This window comes from Cavia porcellus, unplaced genomic scaffold (assembly GCF_034190915.1).
Source record: "Cavia porcellus strain 051 isolate PalLab524CR breed Dunkin Hartley unplaced genomic scaffold, mCavPor4.1 scaffold_17, whole genome shotgun sequence".
Lineage (NCBI taxonomy): Eukaryota > Metazoa > Chordata > Mammalia > Rodentia > Caviidae > Cavia > Cavia porcellus.
In genome coordinates, this window is record NW_026947500.1 from 67,138,316 (window position 1) to 67,162,709 (window position 24,394).

Genomic DNA, 24,394 nt, shown 5'->3' on the forward strand with positions numbered 1-24,394 from the left:
TCTTCCGGGGGTCGCGAGGCTCCCGGAAGTTGTTTTCCGGTCGGGGTGTTTGATAGCGGTGCCTGGGGCTGAGGGTCGCAGCTGCCTCTTCCCCGCTCGCTGTGTGACCCCTGAGAGCTGCAGGACCCTTGGCTGGGACCCCGGGTCACCCCGGAAGCTGAGAATGGTGAGCAGGGAGCGGGGCGTCCGGCGGCGGGGACGAGGGGCTACGCTGCGGCTGCAGCCGGGACCCGGGTCCTGCGGGCTCCGAGCGGCTGCTGGGGCTCGGCCCGGAGCCTCCGCGTGGGTTCGCGCTCTGCCGCGTGGGCTCCCTGCTCCCTGCTTGCGCTGCTTTCTCCTCTCTGGGCTCCGTTTCTCCTGCATGTTTGGGATTCAAGGAAGGAGCAACTCATTCCCTCGCTGTCACAGTGCGTCTGACAGATGGCGCCCCTTGCCAAAAAAAATCCTGAATTTCCAGGCGCACCAGTCTCACTGAAAAAGGGGAACCCTGTACCCTGTAATAGGAAGTTTGAGCGGAAGCGGGATCGTGTGGCTCTCTTTGACCTGATTGTTTTCGCACGGACTGTTTCTATAAACATTGTGTTAAAAAACCAAGTGCTTCTTGGGGGGGTTGATGAGTTTGCTGTATTTGGAAGGAGTATTGCAGACTTCAGGGATCTCGGGTTGGGCGGGAGACTTTATTTTCCATTGGAGGAGCGAAGGAGTAGAAGGGAACAGGAAGAGGGGCTGGGAAGGAGGAAAAGTCAGGTCCGTGTCCGCAGAAGGTTTTCCCCTGAGGTTGGGTCCTTAGCCTGTACTCAGTGTGACTGCGACAGGGAGTTTGTGTGCTGGATCCCCGGCCTCTAGGAAGAAAGGCAGTTTAGCAAATTCCTCTCGCACCTCTGTACTGATTAGTTTGACTGATCATATTTTAGGCAAAAAAAAAAAAAAAAAAATAGATTGTGCGGTGTGTTTGCCTCGTCGGTGATTAACAAAGGAGGGAACAGTGTCCGTTTGCAGTAAGCTGTTCCTCAAAAATAGAAATAGGGCTTGGGAGCTCTTGAATCATCTAGTTAGCAGGCTTATGGCATTTGCATGAGATCAACATCTTTATTCGTTTGCCTTTATGCCCACCGAGTTGGTCTACTTATGCCCACGAAGGAAATTTGAGAAGCGCAGTCTCAGAAAGCCGCCTTTGTGTTGCCTCTGGAGGAAAGTTTGTATTTGAGAGTTGAGGTAGATGTGTGGTGTTTTTTTTAAAAAATGAAACTTTGGTCCTGTGTGAGACTCAGATCCTCTAAAATTCTTGGGAATTTCTTATTAATGGCAGTGTCTTCGATTGGTTATCATAGTGCCTTTAAATCAGACAATATCTGATTTAATGTAACTGGATAGGTAACTCTAGGGTGCCACCCCTGCAGATTAAAGAAAGGCGCCGGGCGTGGTGGCACGCACCAGTAGTCCCAGCTACTCGGGAGGCTGAGGTGGGAGGATTGCTTGAGTCCAGGAGTTCTGGGCTGCAGTGCACTATGCTGATAGGGTGTCCGCACTAAGTTCGACATCAATACGGTGACCTCCCGGGATCGGGGGAACAACAGGTTGCCTAAGGAGGGATGAACTAGCCCAGGTAGGAAACAAAGCGGGTCAAAACTCCCATGCTGATCAGATTTCAGAAAGGGGACTGATGACCACACTGGCAAGCAGACCTTGAAGTGGTATCTATGCTGGGGACACCAGTGTGAAGAGAGGGAGTCCTGAATCATTGAGATCTTGGTCTGTCTAGGTAGTGTCAGAGTTGAATTATGAGACAGCCAGTAGGTGTTGGAGAATTGCTTGGTGATCAGCCAGTTCCATACATTTTGTGTCACTTGTGACATGAAAAAAACACAGCAGTGGTGAGAACCTTGTACTGACCCTGAGTGGTGTGTTTGTTAGCTGATGTGCATTAAGCTTGCAGGGGAAGGAGCTTTGCATGATGGGAGAAATGGAAGAGGGCTGTGTGGAGGGCCCAGAGGGACATTTCCCGGTTGTTCAGCTCCCTGTCCCCCTGGGGAGGATCCGTTGTGGGCTGCATCTGCCTATAGAGAGTGGTCTCTAAGCCAGGAAGGTGTTTGACCTCCTGAGTGCACATTCCATGTGACTCGCAGGTTAAACGGGCTGGCACCCAGGACGACCTCCCTTCTGTTTCCCCAGCTGACGTCTTCTCCCTATAAAATGCCATTTTACGCCAACATTTCCAGGTTTTGACTTGATGGTGTAAGTTACAGGTTATGATTTTCTTGGTAAATGTGGAATGGATACAGTGATAAAAGGCTAAAGAAGGAAAAATAATTCGTGTAATAAATCATTAATTTTTTTCATGCTGTGTTGAAACAATATTAAAAAGCATAGAATCAGCACAACATTCCTCATGTAATAACCGAGTTCTGTTCCTGAGGCTGGGTCCATGGTGCATTGGTGGACTGTACATTACAGTATGTGCATTACAATATTCAGAGCAGGGGCTGGGGATTTTGCTCAGCAGCATAAGCACCTGCCTTGCAAGCAGGCAGTCGTGAGTTAGATCCCCAGTACCGATAAAAAGGAAAAAGACCAAAAAAAAGACAATATTCAGAGCAAAGAAAAGGCAAGAGGAAGCTCCAGCTCCATGACTGCTTTTATTTGCATAACTCTTCCATGAGTACCATAACATAGAACAGAACAGAAACTGCAGTGCTATAAGATACAGTATAATCAGCAAACCTGCCAAAAAATGATGCTGGGATCCAGTGCTCACAGTGCGATCTGGAAATTGCCTAATGATATGTAGCGGTGGTCTCTTGGGGAATTAGGGTTAGAAAAGTTGTGTGCATGGGTTCAGCATCAGGGAGTCCTGGTAGTGTGTAGGGAAGGGGAGGGAGAGTCGGCACAGACTCACCGCCTGCCTCTGGCCATGTGAACCCATGTGACCTGGTTCCCTACCAGGAGGGAGGCTGTCATAGATGCAGCTCTTAAATGCTCGTCTAAAGGGGGACGCCAGATACACTGTTCTTAGAATGAATGCAGGATGCACGATTGTGTTATGGACCTGGACCGTTAACACTTTATAATAATTATTTCATGAATACAAGAGCCTTAGGGCTGGGGATGTAGCTCAGGGGCACAGCGCCTGCTGGCACCTGTGAGATCCTGAGTTCCAAAAAAAAAAGTCTGCTACAACAACCTTTCGCAAAGTAACGGCCCTGTTTTATATACCACCAGCAATGTGTGACTTCCAGTATGTGAGGAAGATCTGGATTAGAAACAAAAAGATAAATTTGAAGTAAGCATCAATGCAGTGTACATAGTAGAACTGTAAACGTTACGTTCTCAGAGCGTTAGGAGGGTGAGAACCAGGGAGGCTGCGGGTGGATGTCACCAAAGTGGCTGTGTGGACCCTGTGTGAGTCTGCCTCAGGAGACGCACCAAAGAGTGTTGTCTTCTAGTACTGTCGTGTGTGCTGATACTTGAGCTGAGCTAAATTGGATTCCACGGAAGTCAGGCATCACTAATCCCTGGAGGCAGTAAATGGATAAACTAAGTTGCTTCTAGTGAAGAAATGAATATAGAAGTTTTGGTATTTTTTTGTTTTTATTTTTTATTGTTTGCATTACACAATGACTACATTATGGGTGTGAGTGTGTCACTGTAACATGGCATCTTTAACGCCTTAGGAAGGGAGTATCTGGACCAGATCGCATGGGATTTAATTTTACCTCTGTAAGGAATCTCTGTACTGATTTCTATAGTGGTTGTACCTGTTCTCGTTCCCAGCAGCAGTGTAAAAAAGCTTCTTTCACAAAAGCCTCTCCTGTTCTTCCTATGTGATTATGCGAAGATCTTTCTAGAGCAAAACACAGTTTCAGTGGTATTTTCTTTTGCATTTTTCCACTGGCTGGGTGATGTTGAACACGCCTTCAACTATAAGTTGGCCATTTGTACCACCTTTTCTTCGGTGAATCATCCATTTATTCCAGTAACCCTTGGTTTTACTGAGTTATAGTTCAAGGGGTCTCATTTTTGTGTATTGGTCCTCTGTCAGGTCTTGGTACTGTTTCCTGCGCTGTGGGGGTTGCATTCACAATGTCCTTCCCTATTTGTAGGTTCTCAAGAGGTTATTTTATTGTCAGGCAGATTGTTTCTATTTTAACTATTGTAAGCAGTAGACCTCGGATTATTGCTTTTTAGTGTAGTGCACGGTGAGACGTAGGGGCATAGACTCAGTCTTCATGTGAAGGTCTAATTTCCCCAGCTCCGAGTATCTAAGAGTCTGTCTTTCCTCCAGGGCATGGTTTTGATCCCTGTGTCAAAAATCAAATATCCAGATGTGTGAGATTGTCCCTGGATATTCCATTCTGTTGTGTTGATCCGTACGTGTTTTTTTTTTTTTTTTTTTTTTTTAATCACTGTGGCTTTGTAGTTTCCGGTGACAGAGTGTCTGCGCGCTGTGAACCCGCCCTGCCATCTGACTGCTGCTGGCTCTGGGTTCCTGGTGGCTGCCGAGCTGTAGCCATGACCCATGTCCCTCACTCAGGACAGACAGACATGAATAGAGTTCTCCTGAATAGAGTTCTTCATTGAAATCATTCATCATGAAGTGGATTTAGAAAAGAATAATTAGAAAGTTAAAAGTCTTCAGTAATTATGGCCGGCATCCTAACAAACGTCCCTAGTAGACCTTCGGCAGGTACAGTCTGCGGGGGGATTTCACCAGCCAGAGCCCTCTCTTGCCTCCTGGGTCACCACACTCCTGACTTCCTTTGCACGTGACCTTTTTTTTGTTGTTGTTAAGTGTTATTCTTTCCGTTTTGACCCCCTGGAACTTTCAGCCTGTATTGTATTAAAGGAATCTTAAGGGACACGTACCGGATAGATTGCTTGGCTGAGTATATTTTATTTGTGTCCCATATACGAGGCACAGAAAACCTGTTTGCTCACCTCTTTCCGTGGTCACAGTCTCACATTTTTTGCAAGCTTGTATTACAGTGCTGCAGAAGTAGTTGGTGTGTTTTGCACTACAAATGCACAGATCACCTTGTGACAGTAGAGAAGAGCAGGTGGGTGGATCACATTCAGATTCCAGCAAGATGACGAGGAAGAGGGTCACATTCACTGACCCCTCGTTCACACAAAGTATTTTGTTTCCTCTGGTCTTTCTTACTTGTGACTTAAATTTTTCAACCGTGGGTGTATCTTGTTTTCTGTATCGTGTTTTGAGCTAGGTATGCATTTCCTCGTTTTCAGTCACCTGCTTTTTACAGTTGTGCTCTGCAAACTGATCTTTTTCTTTCACACGAACTCCAGCTAATTTTCATTTTGGCTCTTGACTCCCTTAATTTTTCATGTGCTAAATTTCACCATCCATTTCCTTGAGGAAATTACTTTTATTTAAAGATCACATTGCCGACTCTTGAAGAATTCAAGCATCTTTTTTTACCCTCAATAATTGTTTCACCTCATAATTTGTAGTGAGGCTTTTTTTTTTTTTTTTTCTTGTGCCAATACTCAAACTTAGTACCTGGGCTTGCCAGGCAGGCACCGTGCCACTGAGCTGTAACCCTCCCCTCCTCAAGCTATCATCTGTTGTCTGTCGAACAGATGAAACTGACAACAGGGAAAGTGGGTTTCTATTGTCAGTGTTGTGGAACGTCTCCCTTGTCACCAGGCAGTTTTTTGTTTACTTGTCAGCTCACTGGTAAACGATTTCCTTTCCTTGGATCTGTTTTTTTTTTTCCCGATCTGTGTCAATAATACAGTTTGCAGAATGTGTTTTTCTTTTTTTCTTTTTTTTTAGAATGTGTATTTCTTAAGTTTTGTGGCTATTAAGGAATATGCTCTTTTTTTATTCTTAATATTTTAAATGTTGGATGACATTTATTATGCCCACTACATGTAGCTTTTCTTGTCTAGTTAAAGACGTGTTCTACAAACTGTAGAGTTTATCAGTTTGCACGATAGAAGACCTCTTAGGGATCTGAGCTCTTTCTAAGAACAGACACCATCCTCCCGGTTCAGTGCTCCTTGCCAGTGGATTAGTGAATTACCTTCCATTACTCTCGTTACTTAATTATAAATTAGCTTTAGAGACACCAATCAGAAGCCTGCAGAAGGTGTCTCTCAGTGCAGTCACAGAGGCTGTGTTCAATTCCCTGAGGAGCAAATCACGAGGAGGTTTTAAATGACATCTGTCAAACCCACCTGTTACGGATGCACCCCAGGGATGGTGATAAGCCATGCCCCCCTTTAGCGGGACTCGTTAGTGAAGTCCACCCCGGGGCCAGCTCTGAGAATGTGCTGTTTGATGTTTGCTCCCTCCAGAGCGCTCGGCAGCAGGAAATTGTCACATAGATCCCTTGTACCGAGAGAGGTTGGCATGGGCCACGCGGTTCACCCACACACTGCTAGAGTTACTCCGTGAGAGGGTGGGCATGTGGAGAATGAGAACGCGGTGACCCAGGTGGCCAGTAGACACGCGGGAGGAGACAGAGAGGTGAAGTGACATCAGATCGAATGTCACTGTTACCCAGATGTTTGTGTGGCCATTGCAGGAGGCAGTGACCTTGAAGGACGTGGCCGTGAGCTTCACCCCGGAGGAGTGGGCGCTGCTGGCTCCAGCTCAGAAGCAGCTGCACAGCGACGTGATGTGGGAGACCCTGAGGAACCTGGTTGCCGTGGGTAAAGGAAACCACCTTCCCTAGGGCATCGGAACAAGTGTGTCTGGCTCATCGGCACATTTCCATTTTGGAAAATGGAACTAGTGATCTTTAGAGAAGTATCCAGGCATCATCATGTAATGCAATGAATCAGCTAGCCTCTGATGGTTAATTATTGCTAATGATCTTTCTGGCTTCACATTTCAGAAGGAAGACGTGAAGACCCAGGCATTGGAGAGGAGTGCCAAGGGCAGAGGAAGAATCTAAAGTAAGTTTTTCTCTCATAAAGATTGCATTAGGAAAAATTTCAACATTACAGTAAAGTTCACAACTACTTAAATGAGTTTATTCATTTACTCTTAGCTAAGATTAGGGTCAAGAAATAACTGCACATGAAGAAATAGTTTTGAAACAGGGCACTGTAATTCGGGGAACTGTTCCAACTTCGGCCTTCCTGCTGATCTCGTGTTTTTCTCTTTATGTACGTGTATACATGTATCGCTGCTGGGCGAGCATTTCACGCTAGAGAAGCCGTGTGGTCTTTGAACTGGTCCCTTAGGGTATACTCTCATGTTGCTCCACTTACTTGCACGTGCCTCACATTCATCTTTCTTTGTGGTGCAGACATTTTCCTCACTTTAACTCTTTTGGGGAAACACTTCCTCAGGAACACTGGGAGTGTCTTGTAGGATCGCCACCCTGGTTTCCGTAGTGGTTGCGCTGGCTTACATCCCACTGGCAGAACAGAGCAGCTCTCCTCCCCATACCCACGCTGGCATCTCTCATTACCAGATGTATTGATCATAGCCACTTTTGAGAGGGACTCAGTGTAGCCTTGATTTGCGTCTCTCTGACAGCCAGTGTCGACGAGCAATGTTTCATGTATTATTGACCATTCGTACTTCTTAGAGCTGTCTGTTCATTTCCGTTGCCTGTCTTTTGATTGGGTCTTTTATTTTGGAGAGGTCTGATTTGTTTTAAGGTTCGTCATGTATTCTAGATATTAGCTCTTTATCCCCGGAGGAGATGGTAAAGTTTCCCATCCTGTAGATTGTCTCTTCACTCCACTGGTGTTTCCTGTGTGTTAAGTGTGTTTCTTCTATGCACCATCACTGGAGTTTGTTTCTTGGTCCACTCTGCTGAGCTGTGCTTTTTGATTGGTGAGTGGAGTCCATTTTCATTTGTAGTTATAATCAGTAGATGTTCACCTATCCCTGTCATTGGGTTAATTTCCTGCTACTCCTTCGCTGTCTTTTCCTTCTACATGGTTACTAACCCTGCCTGATGTATTCATTTTACTGCACCTTTTGGCATGGTTAGGTTCATTGTCTGTTATGATTTGTGTTTAAAGGTCTCCCCAAGCCTCATGCAGTCATGGGCGGGGAGGGTTTCTGCAGGCAGCTGCGTCTGCTGTTTGATTGGCTCATCGTCGAGTGATGCTCCCGCCCAGGAACAGGGAGCTGGCCTATAACACACAGGAGGGCAGGAGGCCCTTAGGTTTTGTGGCTTCTGGTATCTGCCGCAGCCACCATGTTACCCCTCAGGCACCCCAGCCTGACTTGGAGTCAGATTATGAACTGAAGCCTTCAAAAACTGAGCTAAATAAACCTTTCGTTCATTTTGGGCAGTATTTTGTCTCAGCAATGAGAGAAAAGTAGCTAAGACATTGTCCCTTAGGATATCCTTGAGAGTTTTTTGGAGTGTTGGTTTGATAGTCACAAATTTGTTCTCTTTTTCATGGAAGTATCCTACTTTTTTGTTATTTTTGTTTTGTTTTGTTTTTTGCTTTGGGGATTTTTTTGTTTTTGTTTTGTCTTTTTTGAGAAAGGGTTTCACTATGCAGTTCAGGTTGGCCTTGGACTCACTTTGTAGCCCAGGCTGGCCTCAAACTCATGCAGGCCTCCTGCCTCAGCCTCCCGAGTGCTGAGATGACAGGTGTGTGCCACCACGCCGAGCTGCTGAACTTTCTTCTAGATTCCCATTCCATTCTACATTAGGCATTCATGTTTTATATCTTTCCTTAGTGCCACTAACACAAAAAGTTTAGTTTATTAGTGTCTTTCATAGATTTGTTGATATTTGTTTCTTTTTGGTCTTGTGTGATAGGTTGTATCTTCTTGAAATTCATCAAGTACCTACTGAAGTGTTCAAACTCCACTGCTACCCTTTCTGATCTCCCTGCTGTGTGGCTTATGGTTTCCTCCTCCTTGATGCCTCTAAGCCAGTTCTCGATGAAATTTGCATTCTTGTGTCTTCGCATTTCTCTATGCTGCTTTGGCTGTAGTACAGTACAAAGTTAGCTTTCATGTCTCAGTAATCAGTCAGTGAGAAATACCTTACCTTCCGGCTGCTGCGTAGTATGAAGAGGACTATGATTTTAGTAAAGACAATTAGGCAACTATTATATCGACCTACAGTGATTCAGACTGCCAATTTCTGCAGGATGCAGGCAGCAGGACCAGCCCAAACTTAACTGCTAGACTTAATCCTCTCTGCTTTAGGACTGCGCCTTTGATATTTACCCCCCAAACCTCCCATAGCATAATTACAAGCCTCCATGACCTTCCTGGTCTTACCTGGGCCTCCCAGCCGAGCCTCATAAATCCCTGTTTGCAGTCACAGTCTCCAGCCTTATCCCCAGCTCTGTCTCCCACCCCGTCCCTGGGGTAGGGCATCACCTCAGCGCTGTAGCCAAAGTCTCCCGGGTGTTGATTCTTCTTGGGTCAGGTCAGTCTGTCGCTGGTCTCTGCTCCTGTCCTGTGAGGATACCAGACCTGGGTGGAGGGCATGCAGCTCCTGGGTCCTCCTGACTCTACATGGTACCTTGGCATGGACATTGGCACTGGCTGGGGGGCAGAGTCCCTAGTTCCAGGTCCTCCCTGCTCCAGTGTGGGGTGTGGGCGCGAGGTAACATGTATGCGAAACACTGTCCTTCACAAGTCTTGGAATTTCAGCAAATCTTAGAAACAGATAAATAATAGAAACAAAACCAGCTTCGATTTGATTTAATCAATGGAAACTTTTTAGAAATGAAATATAAAGTAAACATCTATATGTGGCAACTGAAATGTGCTATCTTTGATACTTCTGTACACTGACATGGTGCTATAAGTAACGGTTTCTTTTCTTTTTCTCTTTTTGGGGGGCGTGGAGGTGGGATTTTAGTTAGAGTCTTGCTGTGTATAGTGCAGGCTGATCTTCAATCATGGTGATCCTCCTGCTTCAGCCTAGCAAGTGATGGGATTACAGGCCTGAGCCACCATACCTAGCTTTAAGTGACAGTTTCTGATGGTTGAATATTTACAGATTTTGCTTCATATACAGAGTTATTAAAATGTTATGTGAAATTACAATCAGGGTCTCAATACAAGATAAATGTGATAAAAATGAATTTTTTATTCACATTTAAACCAGTATTCATAGTAATGTTTTAATGTGTAGGTATTTTGAAATCAGCATGGTTTTGGTTCTTAGAATTTATCAGCAGTACTCCAGTATCTACAAAAGAGACTTTGAAATTCAGTGTTTGCCAAACATCTAATGCAGATGACAACATCAGTGCTTGAGTAATTCTGCAGATCAGTAAGTCCACATGTATGCAAAAACTGTTACAGAGCATAAAATCAACACTTGTAGTAAATCATGAATATCCAAAATTTTATTCATGTTTTTTTTTTAATAGAAATCAAGTAATAGGAAAACTTCGTGAATATAGCAGAAGCAGTCAGTGCGGTGAAAACTTCAACCAGACACCAGAGCATGTGGTAAAGAAGAAAGCTCCCCCTGGAGTTCCACCGTCCGAAGGCTGCTTTTTGGGAGAGGCCCACATTAGTTTCTCACCCCATGAGCTGACCCTTAAGGGTCACACTTATTTCAGACTTCATGAGAATCAAGAGAGCCCTTATCACCGTAAGGAAAGTGGGAAAACCTTCAGTTATCCCCAAGACTTTCAGAAGACTGAAAGAATTCAAATTGGAGAGGAACTCCATGAGTGTAGGCAACATGGGAATGACTTTACTTACTACAGTGTACTGCAAAGACCTAAAAGAATTCACAGTGGAAGGAAATGCCGTGTATGTAAGCACTGTGGGAAGATCTGTAGAAGTTACAGCTCCCTTCAAATACATGAAAGGATTCACACTGGAGAGAAACCGTATGTGTGTAAGCACTGTGGGAAAGCTTTCAGCCGTTCAGGTGGCCTTCAGACACATGAAAGAACTCACACTGGAGTGAAACCCTATGTGTGCAGGCAGTGTGGGAAAGCCTTCTCACACCAGAGCTCCCTTCAGTACCATGAACGGGCTCACCGTGGAGAGAAACCCTACGTGTGTAACTACTGTGGCAAGGGTTTTGTGTGTTCCGGTGCCTTTCGAATACATGAAAGGATTCACACTGGAGAGAAGCCTTACATTTGTATAGAATGTGAAAAGCTTTTCTTGTCTTACAGTGCCCTTCAACAACATAAGAAAGTTCATACTGGGGAAAAACCATGTGTCTGTAAGCAGTGTGGGAAAGCCTTCCTTTGGGCAAAAAATCTTCAGAGACATACAAAACTCCACTCTGCAGAGAAATTATATGAGTGTAAACAGTGTGGTAAAGCCTTCCGTTGGGAAAATAGTCTTCAGAGACATGCCAAGCTTCACTCTGGAGAGAAACTATATGAATGTAAGCAGTGTGGTAAAGCCTTCCGTTGGGAACGTGACATTCAAAGACATGAGAAAGTTCACATGGGAGAGAAATTACCTGAGTGTGAGCAGTGTGGGAAATCCTTCCTTTGGGAAAGTGCTTTTCACAGACATAAGAGAGTTCACAGTGAAGAAAAACCATATCAGTGTAAGCAATGTGGGAAATCCTTCCTTTGGGAAAGTGCTTTTCATAGACATAAAAGAGTTCACAGTGAAGAAAAACCGTATGAGTGTAAGCAGTGTGGGAAAGTCTTCCGTTGGAAACGAGGTTTTGACAGACATAAAAGAGTTCACACTGAAGAGAGGCCTTACAAGTGTAAGCAGTGTGGGAAAGCCTTCCGTTGGGAAAATAATTTTCAAAGACATAAAAAAGTTCACAGTGGAGAGAAATCATATGAATGTAAGCAATGTGGGAAAACCTTTCTTTGGGAAAGTAGTTTTCAACAACATAAAAAACTTCACAGTGGAGAGAAACTGTACAAGTGTAAGGAATGTGGGAAAGCCTTCCTTTGGGAAAGGAGTCTTCATAGACATAAAAAAGTGCACAGTGGAAATAAACTATATGAAGTAAGCAGTGTAGGAGAGCTTTCTCTTGTCCTGCTAGTCACTTAAAAAGCCATTAAAAGTGCTAGAGATACAGCTCAGCAGCACAGCCCCTGCCTGGCAAGCACAAGGTCCTGAGTTCAATTCCCATTACCAAAAACAATTAAAAACCTCACAATGAAGACTAAGCTGAGCAATCTGGAAAGTCGTGCAGATTGCCCATTCCTCTAATACATGTGATCACTCACTGGAAAGAAACCATCTGCGTTTGCCATGTGTGAAAGCCTGTAATTGTCATACTTGTTTTTACAGAGGAGCTCATAGCTAAGAGTAATCCCAGATAAACCGTGAGAAGGCCTCATGTTCAGAATACTTTTCTTGTGTTCGTGGGGCTGCACAGGAGAGGCCTTCTATTAATACAAAGCATGTGGGAATGCCTTTACTCACCTTACCTGAGCCACAGCTGTAACGTGTTAGTGAAAAACCGTGACGTGAAGAAATGTGCCGAAGTATTTAGCATGTGTTTGGATGCACACTGGCTCCAAACCTTGTAATTGTGAAAAAAAGAGTTGTCAGTTGTGAAAAGTTGTGTTAAAGTCATATGAAAATTCCTGATACAGGAGAGTCCTATAAAAGTGACAGAGTTCTATGCAAAGTAATCCGTGTGGCATGCTTTAGAAAGCACACGGTGAGCAACACTTGCTGAGACTCTCATTGCATATGTAAAATGATCCATTTTTAATAGAGGCCTGTGGGGTACATGTTTCAAATTGTGCTTCTAGATGTCACACAGACCAGCGAGATGCCTCCCTGTGGTGCTGCTACTGGGGAAGGAGAGGTGGGAGATCAGTGGAGCCCACTAGTTAGGTGCAGAATTCCAGCTTGTTAAATAGAAACAGCAACATTGCCCGGCGTGGAAGCACTTGGGAGGCTGAGGCAGGAGAATGGATATGAGCTCGACACCAGCCTGCGCTACAAAGTGAACTCGGGGCCAGCCTGAACTGCACATCGAGACCCTGCCTCAAAGACAGAAAACAAAAATGAAAGCAAAATATCATTAGTGCATTAAGGTGAAAGTATTCTGAAAGTTCAAAAAAATGCATGATTTTGGAAAATGAACCAATAAACTTTGTCTTGACTTGACATTTTGAACTGTTTTGCATTCATGGGCAAATTGAAACCTCTTCAATGTGCTGCATCCTGGAGATGAACAAATGTCTTCTTTCTCCATCTAGAAGAGAGCTCTATATTCTCAATACAGATTCACTGTCTAACTGCTGAGCATCTCTGATACGGAGTCATTAGTATGCAGTGTTTTCCCATTGTACTTTATATGCAAATATCTCAAAACCTTACACAGGGGTTGTAATTTGTCTTTTGCTCACACAAAAGATGTATTAGGCCAAGTACTTATCAGAGACCACCTGGACTACAGCTTTGTTACATGATGTGTAAGGGTTATAATAAGCCTGTGCACTCCCCACATCTGACTGTACAGCACTGACCACGGGCTTTGTGACAGGTGCAGTTTTAGGATGTTCGCTGCTGCTCACTGGTACAGCGTTCCCCTCAGTCGGATGTACTGAGCAGTGAACACTCTCTGTAATGGTTTTCATCCACAAGTTTCCATTCAGTGCACCACTCTAGGAAATGTAAAATCTTTGTGTAACTTGCATCAGATGTTATCACTAGCATAAGATTGGACAGAATCCTATACTGTGATGTGTATTTTAGAGTTAAGTGTTTTGTCATAGTTTATTGCACATAATCAGCTCCAGGGTGTTTAATTTTCACACCAAGTCTACGATGTTCCTCGTATCAGTTATAAATAAAAATCCAGCTATTCCTTGACATGCCTGTATTACTTTCAGGCTCTTCTGTGAGTCAGAGGAGCCATATGACACAGTATCTTAGCAGAGTTGAGCCTAGGAAAGAACACAGATCATCCCTATCGAGTGAAGCTCTGCTTTGGAGAATATGCTTCGCACGTTAATTATGGCAGGCCTTACCCATGGCGGTGCTGTAGACCACAGTGCAGAGTTTAACACAAGTAACCCAAGCGGTCAGTGATGGATAGAAAGGCAGGAGACATCAAACCCTCGAAATGCTGACCCTGTGTTTGTGAGACTCCACATAGCTAGAAAATGGCACTGTGTGTATAAGGGGAAAGAAGGGCTGCAGTGGGCAGTGCATAGGAACTTTAGTAAGCATTAGAGTTTTAAGTCTGTATGGAAACCCAAAGTGCAGCGTCCCCTAGCAGGCACAAGGTCCCAAGTTCGATTCCCATTACTGGAGAGGAAAACACCAGGTGTGTAAGGATGTCATCCCAGCCATTTTTGCTCCCACATGTAGGGACTCCTTAGCTTTGTCTCACTGTTTGCTCAAGTGTGAATGTTCACAGGGAAGACGGGCCTTGGTGTGTACCACCATGGTTCGCATACACCGTTCTTAATTTTGCAGTGCTTGAGAGTTGTTTTTGTTTGGGCTTAAGATGTGAATTCAAGTTTGGAGATAAAGCTATACATATGTATCAGGCAGCAAATGTGTAAATTTCTTGGAAAGATGTAAAGGAAACATCTTCCTTTTAGAGGGGTGGCCATCTAAGGGACAACTTGCCCAGGAGAGGCTGCACAGGTGCAGTGGAGACTGCTGGCGGCAGTGGGTGACCTGTGGGACACGTCAGCATGGAAGCCCTGAGCTACCCTGTGCTGAACTGCTGTCTTCATCGGGCACGAACTGAAACAAGAAAAGCAGGATCAAAAGCAAGAGGGGTCTGTGGGAGAGGCCAAGTGCTCTGCTCCTGCCTGCCCTTCCCAGGAGCCCCACTGCAGGGCAGGCAGGACTGTCACCCAAAGCCCAGGCAGGAGGGCGCCACCTTAGGGTGCGTGCTCACACACACACACACTCACTCCCTTGTAGCTCAGAATCAGCCGAGACTAAAACTAGACCTTTGACCAAGATTGGAGCAGTTTCCTGTTAAGATTCAATGGAAGTAGAACACAACTTTTCTCAAGGACCCTTCTTACTAATTAGTGCCCCATCAAACAGTAGTTTAGCACATGAGAACAGGCAACTTTTCCCTTGCTGCAGTCTGCACTAAAAGTAACCCTAGGAAACTCGGCTGCTCACCGGCAGCCCTGCCAAGCTGGTCTACATGCTGGCCTTTCTCTGACACGAGATGGACACTACTCTTGCATCTGCCCTGAAACATCACGAAACAGTGGTGCTGATTAATACTCACCGAGTCAGGGCTACTGGGACGTAATTAGGAAGAGGGAAGGAGGGGGAGAGGAAACAGTGGGGAAGGGGAGAGGATGGAAGAAAGGCGTGGAGGGTGGGAAGGAGCCACGGGAGGGTGAACAGGAGGAAGGTGAGAAAGGAGACAGCACAAGAGGAAGAAGAGGGAAGAGGCAGCATGGAAGGGAGGAAATGGGGCGAGGACCGCGGAGCCCGGGCTTGGCCCCAGCACCCCCGCCACAACCGATGCCCGGGGCGCCGCCTCTGCCTCATGGGTCCCTCGTCATCTTTTTCCTGGCATGAAGATGATGAAAATAAAGGCCACTTAGGGGCCTGGGGTGACAGGGCAGCAGTGCAGGGCTGTCACGGGGTGGCGGGTGGGGATGCACCTGTGGAAAAGGTCTCCTTACTGCTTCGGACAGCGCTGTGTTCATGCAGGGCACAGAAATGCCAAAGGCAGTCATCACAGCTACAGGCACGCATCCGAGCAGCATCATTCCAGATGCCGGGGTGGTTACCGCTCCGGGACGGAGATGGGACCTGCAGCAGCCCCTGGTTTGCTGGAGCAGGGCTGCATTCTGCTTCTTAACCCCAAGTGTGGTCACTTGGGGCTCACTGGCAAGTAAGCAGGGTTTGGTGGCACCTCCCTGTAATCAGAGCTACTCAGGAGGCACAGACAGGAGAATTGAAAGCTCTAGGCCAGGGTTAGCAACTTAGATTCTGTCTCAAAATAAATACATAAATACATAAATAACCAAGGGCTGGAGATCTTCAGTGCTACAGGGCTCGCACGCCATGCACAAGACCCCAGCTTAATCCCCAGCACGGCACACATGCTGAAAAGCACATTTCCCTTGGAGCGCGCAGGCAGACAGCTTTCATCCCAGGCCCTCCGAAGGCGGATGTGTGACTGTCACCTGAGCCACAAAGTTTGAGTCATGGACTCCTAACACCATAAAACTGCCTGAAGAAAACAGTACAGAGTTGGCGTAACCACGCTCATCACAGCTGTCTTACACACAAACCATGACAACGACCCCACCAGACACCGAGGATGCGTGGATAAATGAACTCTGGGACATCTGGGCGGTAGAGTCTCGGAGAGCCAAAAACAGATGAAGGATGCACTGCAGAATCTTGTGGCGGTCACTTCCTGTGTCCCCTTGACTTCCTCCCGGGTGCCCAGATATACGATCACATAGCGTTCAGGGTGTCTCAGTGGGAAGGCTTAGCGGCTTAACATCTAGGAGTAAAGTTTCCTGTTCCCTGCAGATGATGGTGTTCATCACACTTAGGTGACAAAATCCCTCAGAAATACAGCTTCCAGGAGGTTGCTCCATTGCTTTGAATCCCATGAGGAAGAAACATCACTGGAAGGGCACGACACAGGGACGCTGCCCACGTCACGGAGGACAGGAGGAAGAGGAGGCAAAGGGACGGAAGACGACAAAAGGGGGAGCCGAGTGGAGACACCCCCCCCCCGAATAAGGACATTACCACTGAACAGGCCGGGGCACCGATAAACAGATCCTGGGCGGACGGTACAATCACGCACACGTGACCCTTCCGGGTTGTGCATCAAACTCCACATTCCTAAAACGTTAACTCTCCGGGGGCTCCCGACCTTCAGCTTCAGACCAGGATGCGTCCCTGCTCCCTTTGGTTTCGCCGTGTTCACACGAAGCACAGGAACAGCCAGGTCGCCTGACTCCAGCCCCCAAGATTCCCAGCTGCTTAGAATGAGCGGCTACTGGCTTCTCGTCCTCTACTGCAGGCTACTAGGGGACTACTCTTCATCTCACGGTGACGGTCACCTCAAACATTTCCTCACATTTTTATTCAACTGACTTTATTCTTTGGACCCTGAATAACACAGAACTGAAGCACAACCTGAGATTGGCTTCCACTGATCATTCATTTAACCAGATTATGTAGATAGATAAGACACAGATAGATAAAATGTGTTAGTGACCCATTGTGCCTACTGAAACATGAAAACATGATGCCCTACAGACCCCTAAATTAGTTTGCACTTGGTTTCTCTTGCCATGCTAGGATGGAACCCAGGGGTGACACACAGACCTACACCTCTCACCTTTTGGGTTTCTGCTTTCTCTATTTTTCATTTGTCTTTTTTGAGACAGGGTCTCGCTATGCAGTACAGGCTGCCTTGGGCTCACTTTGTAGCCCAGCTGGTCTCAAACTCCTAGATCCTCCTGGATCAGCCTCCTGAGTGCTGGAATTACAGGCATGCACCACCACGCCTGGCTTAGGAGGCTGTTTTAGTTTTATGACCTCACACTAAGATGCTCCTTTTCTGAGTAAGTAAGGCATGAACTTGTGACTTCACAGCCACCCAGAGGGCTGCGATTACAGCTGTGCGCTTTCACCCTGGCGTTTGCTACTACTGTTAAAATAAGTCTTAAGTTCAAGCACCATGTATCAGCACCAATGACACAAAACAGTCCCACAATGGAATTTCATACATCTCCATGCTAAACATTTAAAGAGAATTATCCAAGAGGCTGGACAAAATGAAGGGGATGACTGTTGCCCTCTGAAAACAGTGTGCAAAATTTCCCAGCAATCTAGTTCCTCAACTGAGTATCTGACATCCAAGGTATCCCAGTGCTACCGGCACCCACCGACAGGGCACTCAGAGGAGTGTAGATCCGGAAGTCCTGCCTCTGCCGCTTGTCTGGCTCTCAAAAACACAATGCCAGCAAAATGCATCCGGTAAAAGAAGCCATGGCATTTACTGTACCACTGCATTCAGCAGAGAAGAGCGGTCCTGCTCTGCCCCTCCACAGGCCACAGCCCTCGAGCGTGCATTCAGTTACTGGGCTTTAATTTCCCCTCCTGCCCTTCAGCTCATGTTGCTCCTTCTTCCCTGTTGGTTCTGGTCTTTTCCACAGGGAACAGGGGTTTCCTGAAGTCCTACTGGAACTGAGAGGCTCCCTCACCAATCTCCAAAGAGGAAGAAATCCACCACTACTCAGGAGCTTACGGGAGGCAGAATTTTGGCTCATGACAGGCAATGGAGCACACTCTGGTGGACTTCTGGAGATTTTAAAACCTGAGGTAGTGATGATCAGGTCCACGCCTGAAAACCTACATTAGACATTGTAACTCCATCTACCCAACAGACAACAAGTGAGTCACATTTTTAAGGGAAAAGCTGAAGCTTTAATGGTTTGAGAGTCATTCAAGTAAGGCGTTCCCTGAGAGGAGACAGAGCATGAAATGAACATGTGAAAATAAGGGAGGCAGAGCTAAACAACAAAGCAGAATGTAACTGGATGACCAGGAAGGGACTTAAAATACAACAAGCTGTGTATACTGCAAACATGTGCTGCGAATTTAAGTTAAAAGTAGGTTGTGGTTATCCGAATACATGAGATTAAAAAAGGATTCGTCTGCAAACTAAACATAAATTGCATGCATGATTGAAAAGTCACAAATACATACCTGACTCGTTATACTCTAAGAAAATAGCTTCATTATATTTGTATTATAGCAAATTACCTGTAACATGGCCATACCGTATTTGTTTTCCTTCTCCCTCTGGGTGACCTAATTGATATGTTAATCAATGCTCTTCTCTGTAAAGAATTGCAAAACCTTACCTAATTGATATGTTAACCATTGTTGCCCTCTACACACAACAGATGTGGTGCTAAAACAAGCTAACAGGGGTTGATAATCACTGTTAGACTTCTCTATTCTCTGCTGAGGAAACCAGGATGTTTTCCTAATTTAAACTTGTTTGAAGTAACTTGCTTGTATGCAGGGATACTTGCTTGTTAGCATAACCCTTACCTGACCTTGTTTCCCCCTCCCCAGAAGAAGAAAAAAAAAGTAATCTTGCTGTATTTCTGTTCTGTAATGTGCCGTACTGCCTCCTCTTCCTCCTACCTATCTATCTAGGTTAAGTTTCAAATCCTTGTAAAAACTTAAGTTTCAGTTCTTTGTAAACTTTCGACCCCTTCTCACATGTTAGCGCTAATGAGCTGTCCTGAGATAATTAACTTTCTACTTTCTTCTCCAAATGTTATTGTAGGTGTACTATTCCAAGATAATGCTTATCTGCAGGATGTGAGTAACTTGAAAGGCACCAAAGGCTCCCAATGTTGTCAGAAGTGGACAGCTTTACAGTTTCCAGATTTGGGTCAACAGCTTAACAGCTCTGTGTGTCCCCCACCCCGCCACTTCTCCAGCTTTTAAAATCCCCTTCTCCAGTCTCGGGGTGCACAGTCTCCAAACTGGCTCCCAGAGACTCGTCACCAGGCCTGGCCTAAATAAAGCCTTTGCTCCCCAAATTTAATTTCTTGCTTCCTTAGATTTTATTCTGGGGTCTAAGCTATCACAACTCACACTAAAACATGACAGACAAAACCGTACCACTGGCTGCAAACAGTGGAGTTCTAAGACCACAGTGAACAGGCAAATATCCTGTGAAAATGGGAGATAAGCCGGCACCACCGCCATGGTGCATCCTTCCATCTGAATCTGAAGACACCTACGACCGGCCTCATCCCTGAAGTCCTGAGAGACACACGCATGCATACAGGGCAGTGGCTACAGCTGTGCTTGGAAAAGACCCATCAGCTCTTCATAAGAAAAACCATAGCACACAATCAAAATCTGTGCAGACGGGGGACCAGTTAACACCGTTCACTGTCAGTTTCTGTGAGTGACATGTCAATGAGACACCCAGAGCGGTCCCCAGTATCCTTAGAATGATCCGCATTTGCACCTGGAAACGTGGGCTGTTTCTTGTAGTACTGTAATATGTGCTTGCAAAGAAATGCTGGAGTGTGAGCCCTGGGACAGAGGGGAAACAGTCAGGTCCTTCCCACAGAGCTGCACACAGCATACTGAGGTACAGAAACCGCCCCTCCCTCCCACATACCGTATGGAAGCTCCAAGGGCCCCAAGCTAAAAACACAAAACATCACATACTAACAAGACAAGAGTAGGCAAAAAAAAAAAAAATAAAAATAAAGCAGACAGCAGATACCCACGGGGCAAAAGAACACATCCAGCAAACAAACAAAAAATCAGTGGGACATTTAGCGGGAGTCTCAGTTAAAGGTGAAACCGTTTATTAATTTCAAGCTCATGGGGCTTTAGGTCCAGAGGAAATATGTATCAAGTAAACATGTAAAAGGAATGTAAAGTGTTTTATCACTGTTCCATTAAAAGGAGAAGCAGCAGCTGGCATGGTGGCACCCCTGCAACCTCAGCTACCTCCGACTGTGATTCTTCCATGTCTGCGAAAGGCAGCCAGACAGCTAGCCCTTCCCCGCAGTGTTTTTGCATGCATCAGGGACACCTGAGTAATCCACAGGTTTTCCTACCCTGCTTATCCACAGGCTTAGCCTCTACTGTGAATTTTCTCATGTTTTCTCAACTGACTAGGACGAGAGAAAGCTTTCCCACATTGCTTACACTTGCGTGGTTTCTCCCCACTGTGAAATTTTTTATGTTTTTGGAAACTACTTTCCCAAAGGAAGGCTTTCCCACACTGCTCACACATATATCGTTTCTCTTCATGGTGAAACTGTTCATGTCTTTGAAGACTGGTTTGCCAACGGAAGGCTTTCCTACAATGCTTACATTCGTATTGTTTTCTTCCACTGTGGAGCTCTTTATGGCTTCGAAAACTACTTTGCCAAAAGAAGACTTTCCCACACTGCTCACACTCATATTGACCTTTTCCACTGCGGGTCCCTTCATAACCCTGAAACTCAGGCACAGAGAACTCATCTCCATACTGCTTACATCGGGTGGGCTTTTTCCCATGGCAAACTATTTGATGGTATCGAAGGGAAGCGGCATGAATGTACGCTTTTCCACACTGATCACAAACCTCAGTTTTCTCTCCACTGTGAACCATTTCATGGTATTGGAGAGAACTTGGATGGATGAAGGTTTTCCCACATTGCTTACATGAACGCTGATTATCTGCTGCATGAATTTTCATATGCTTTTTACGGCTACTGGAACAAATGAAACTTTTCTGACATTCTGTACATGTATAAGGCTTCTCTCCAGTGTGAACTCTTTCATGTCTTTTTAAGGTACCAGAACAAATAAAAGCTTTCCCACAATGGCTACATACATAAGGTTTCTCTCCCAGGTGAGCTCTTTCATGGTATCGAAGGGAACTGAGGTCAGTGAAAGCCTTCCCACACTGCTTACACGCGTAGGGTTTCTCTCCAGTGTGAATTCTTTCATGTGTCTGGAGGGAGCTGAACCGAGCAAAGGCTTTCCCACACTGCTTACACACGTAGGGTTTCTCTCCAGTGTGAGTTCTTTCATGTGCCTGAAGGGAACTGAAATGACGAAAGACTTTCCCACAGTGCTTGCACGCGTGGGGTTTCTCTCTAGTGTGAGTTCTTTTGTGTGTCTGAAGGGAGCTGGGCCGAGCAAAGGCTTTCCCACACTGCACACACACATAGCCTTCTCCAGTGTGAATTCTTTCACGTGTCTGAAGGGAACTGGGATTCGTGTACCTTTCCCCCACATGCGATTCCTTCCCGCTGCAAATTCTCCCTTGTTTCTGAAGAGAATGGGAATCCATAGGGTCATGCCCATCTTGCTCCAGGTCACAAGGTTTTGCTCCAGCCTGTGACCTTTCAGCTTTCTGGAAGCCTTGAGGACAGCTCAAGGTTTTCCCATTTTCCCTGTGTTTCATCTTCTTCCCACATTCCTGGTCCTCATAAATTCTGCACACAGTGTCAGCTCTAAGGGGCACCTCTAGCGATGACCGACCAATGAGGCCACCTCTCAACACACAGCCCTTACGCAGCGATGCTTGAGGGAGATTTTGCTCCTTCACAACACGTTCTGGAACCTGGTTGAAGATTCCTCCATGTTGAGTACCTTCATTATACTGATAGAGTTTGTCTACAATTTGACTTCTATAAAAAAGGAGCAAAGAACATTAAAAAAGATTTGCATATTCACAATTTACAAGACGTACTGGTTTTACGTCCTCACTATCGACACCCGTGGGGCCTCCTTGCCTGCAGGACGACTCAAAGATAGGTATCATCAAAGCAGCAGTAACCGTGTTTCTGGGTTGTTTTGAGAGAGGGTCTTGCTCTGCAGGTGGGCCTGCCTTGCACTCACTATGTAGCCCTGCCTGCCTGTCTTAACTCACAGCAATCTTCCTGCCTCACCCCTCGCTGTTGAGATTCCAGGTGTGTACCACCACACATGGCTCGTGAGTTGTTTTAAATATTGTATCCATGATAGGTATCTGGTAAACATTCATTGTTAGTCACAGGCCAGTGACACAGTACCTACCTGGGAAACATGAGGTCCTGAGTTCAAGTCCTAGTACCTCCCCCCAAAATGTTAGTCACTTCTAAATATATTGGTGGTTCCCTCATGCAAATACTAGGACCAAATCCCATGTGGAATTCTGAATACTTACCCATCTATAATGCTACCATGCATGTGGACTAAATGTAAATACAAGTCTGTTTCTTCATATATACCTCATACCCAAGGGCTAACAGTGAGTTGAGACAACAGTTCCATAACTTTGCACAGAAATCAAAATGTGTAAACAATGAACACTGAGAGACCCTCCCTTGCGGCACTGTGCTGGTGCCCAGAAGCAGGAAAGGCTGCAGTATCTCCATTTCCACACCTGATCCACTGTGCAAGTCGTTTCTGAAAAACCTTTTCAGCTTCAATAGATTTGAAGCTGGGTTTGTTACTCTCATTAGCTTCTTTTATAATTTCCACCAGGATTTGTGAAAGGCACTGCTTTTTCTTCTGAATACAAATTACCTTAAAGAGCTCCCAGGGTTTTGGGATTCGTCTTCAAAGTTCAGGTCTTCATATTTTTGTCCTAAAATGTAGAGCCAAAAATTGAGAACAATTATTAGCTGACAGAAAACCTGCTAGAGTCTAGCCAGATTCATCGTATTACATGATTATGCCTAGAATGCTCCTCTAAATGTTCCATTTTTATTTTCCAAATAAGGAATCAATGCTGATGAGCACGACACCTGTTTCCCGCGTCACTAGCGAACGATGTCACCCTTACCCACGGCAATCAGGTTCCTGAGGGTCTCCCACATCACATCTCTGTAGAGCTGCCTTTGGGCAGGGTCCAGCAGCGCCCACTCCTCCAGGGTGAAGTTCACGGCCACGTCCTCCAAGGTCACTGCCTCCTGCAACAGCCATACACCCCTTTCCATTAGAGCCACATGCACTGCAGCGGAGACCAACACTAATTCTGCAAGATCTTCGCAGCTGCTGTGTTCTCAGCGTGTTTTCTAGGCACCTCCACCACAGCGTGGTTCTCACCTAGAGTCCACAGCTGCCACTGGGATGGCATCCACAGTGTGACCGGGACACTGGGAGACACGCCAACCCGTGGCAGCACTGTTCCATCTACTGACTCCCTCTCCTTGGATGCCTCCTCCATCACCCCATTAGGCTAGTCCTAATTAAATAATAAATAAGATCCAAGGCAGAGGGCCCGCCACACAATGCAAAGCATTACAGTGTGCACGGCAGAGTGTCACAGAGCAGTGAGGCACGGAAGGGCAGTCCAGCTCTTACAAACCACTCAGTCCCCAAGATGTCTGCACTCACGCATGTTGGTAAACCTGTCTAATTTCTAGAATACACTTTGAACTACACAAGAAAAACAGATGACCACATTTACCAGGCATAATAAATGTCTTGCAACATTCAAAACTTTAGGAATAAGGAAGTGCTATGGTGCCTACTGTGTACAAAAACTTTACACTATCTGTGACGCTATGTATTGTCAAGAAGCCAAATAACAGATCCAAGGAAAAGCACTCAATCACCAATGGGTGTACAGATAAACAGAAAACCGAGTCGTGACAGGAGACAGTCTAACTGTGGCAGAACTCACACTAAGTTTAACACTGGAGTCAGGGATGATCAGATACATCCTTGAAAACCTACACGTTGAAGTCAGGGGTTGTGAGGAGAACAATTAGAATCAGGACACGCAGTTTATATCATTATTTTATGCTGGTCACCAGGAGTTAACACAGAAAGTGCACAAAATCTGTCCACAACACTTAAGACCCAGAATATTCAACCAAGGGCCTGAATCCCACAGCAATGTCCCACATGAGTCCAGACGAAGACCCAGAGCCATGACAATGCCTCCCACGAGTACACCACCCACAAGAAGGACTCACGCCAGTCTCTTTTACAGATCCGTGCCTGAAGGCCCAAATGTCAGTAGTGGAAGCTAGAAAGTCCACGCTAGAGGGG

General features: G+C 45.8%; 2 protein-coding genes across 3 annotated transcripts in view; one reads left to right on the forward strand and one right to left on the reverse strand.

Annotated features, from left to right (window-relative positions):
* Positions 1 to 13,729, forward strand: LOC106028551 (zinc finger protein 14-like). Its single transcript, XM_013157080.2, has 4 exons — positions 1 to 166; positions 6,546 to 6,672; positions 6,858 to 6,918; positions 10,333 to 13,729. Exons 1-4 carry the CDS (start codon positions 164 to 166, stop codon positions 11,945 to 11,947), a joined length of 1,806 nt encoding a protein of 601 aa, XP_013012534.2. The 5' UTR covers positions 1 to 163; the 3' UTR covers positions 11,948 to 13,729.
* Positions 12,738 to 24,394, reverse strand: part of LOC100734299 (zinc finger protein 883-like) — an 18,339-nt gene continuing 6,682 nt past the window's right edge. The window contains exons 2-4 of one of the 2 annotated variants that reach the window (XM_063228572.1): positions 23,181 to 23,307; positions 22,922 to 22,982; positions 12,738 to 12,894 (exon numbers count right to left, since the gene is read on the reverse strand). In XM_063228572.1, the coding sequence (XP_063084642.1) occupies positions 12,738 to 12,894; positions 22,922 to 22,982; positions 23,181 to 23,307 (345 nt within the window). Of the gene's footprint in view, positions 12,895 to 20,197; positions 22,042 to 22,921; positions 22,983 to 23,180; positions 23,308 to 24,394 lie in introns of those variants that run through there. The other variant, XM_013157212.3, reaches the window with a different exon arrangement.

Bases quoted from the DNA above. Each gene is read 5' to 3' on its own strand.
- LOC106028551 (XM_013157080.2), top strand. The intron at 6,673-6,857 runs GTAAAGGAAACC...TTCACATTTCAG, and splicing joins GAGGAACCTGGTTGCCGTGG to AAGGAAGACGTGAAGACCCA. The intron at 6,919-10,332 runs GTAAGTTTTTCT...TTTTTTTAATAG, and splicing joins GGGCAGAGGAAGAATCTAAA to AAATCAAGTAATAGGAAAAC.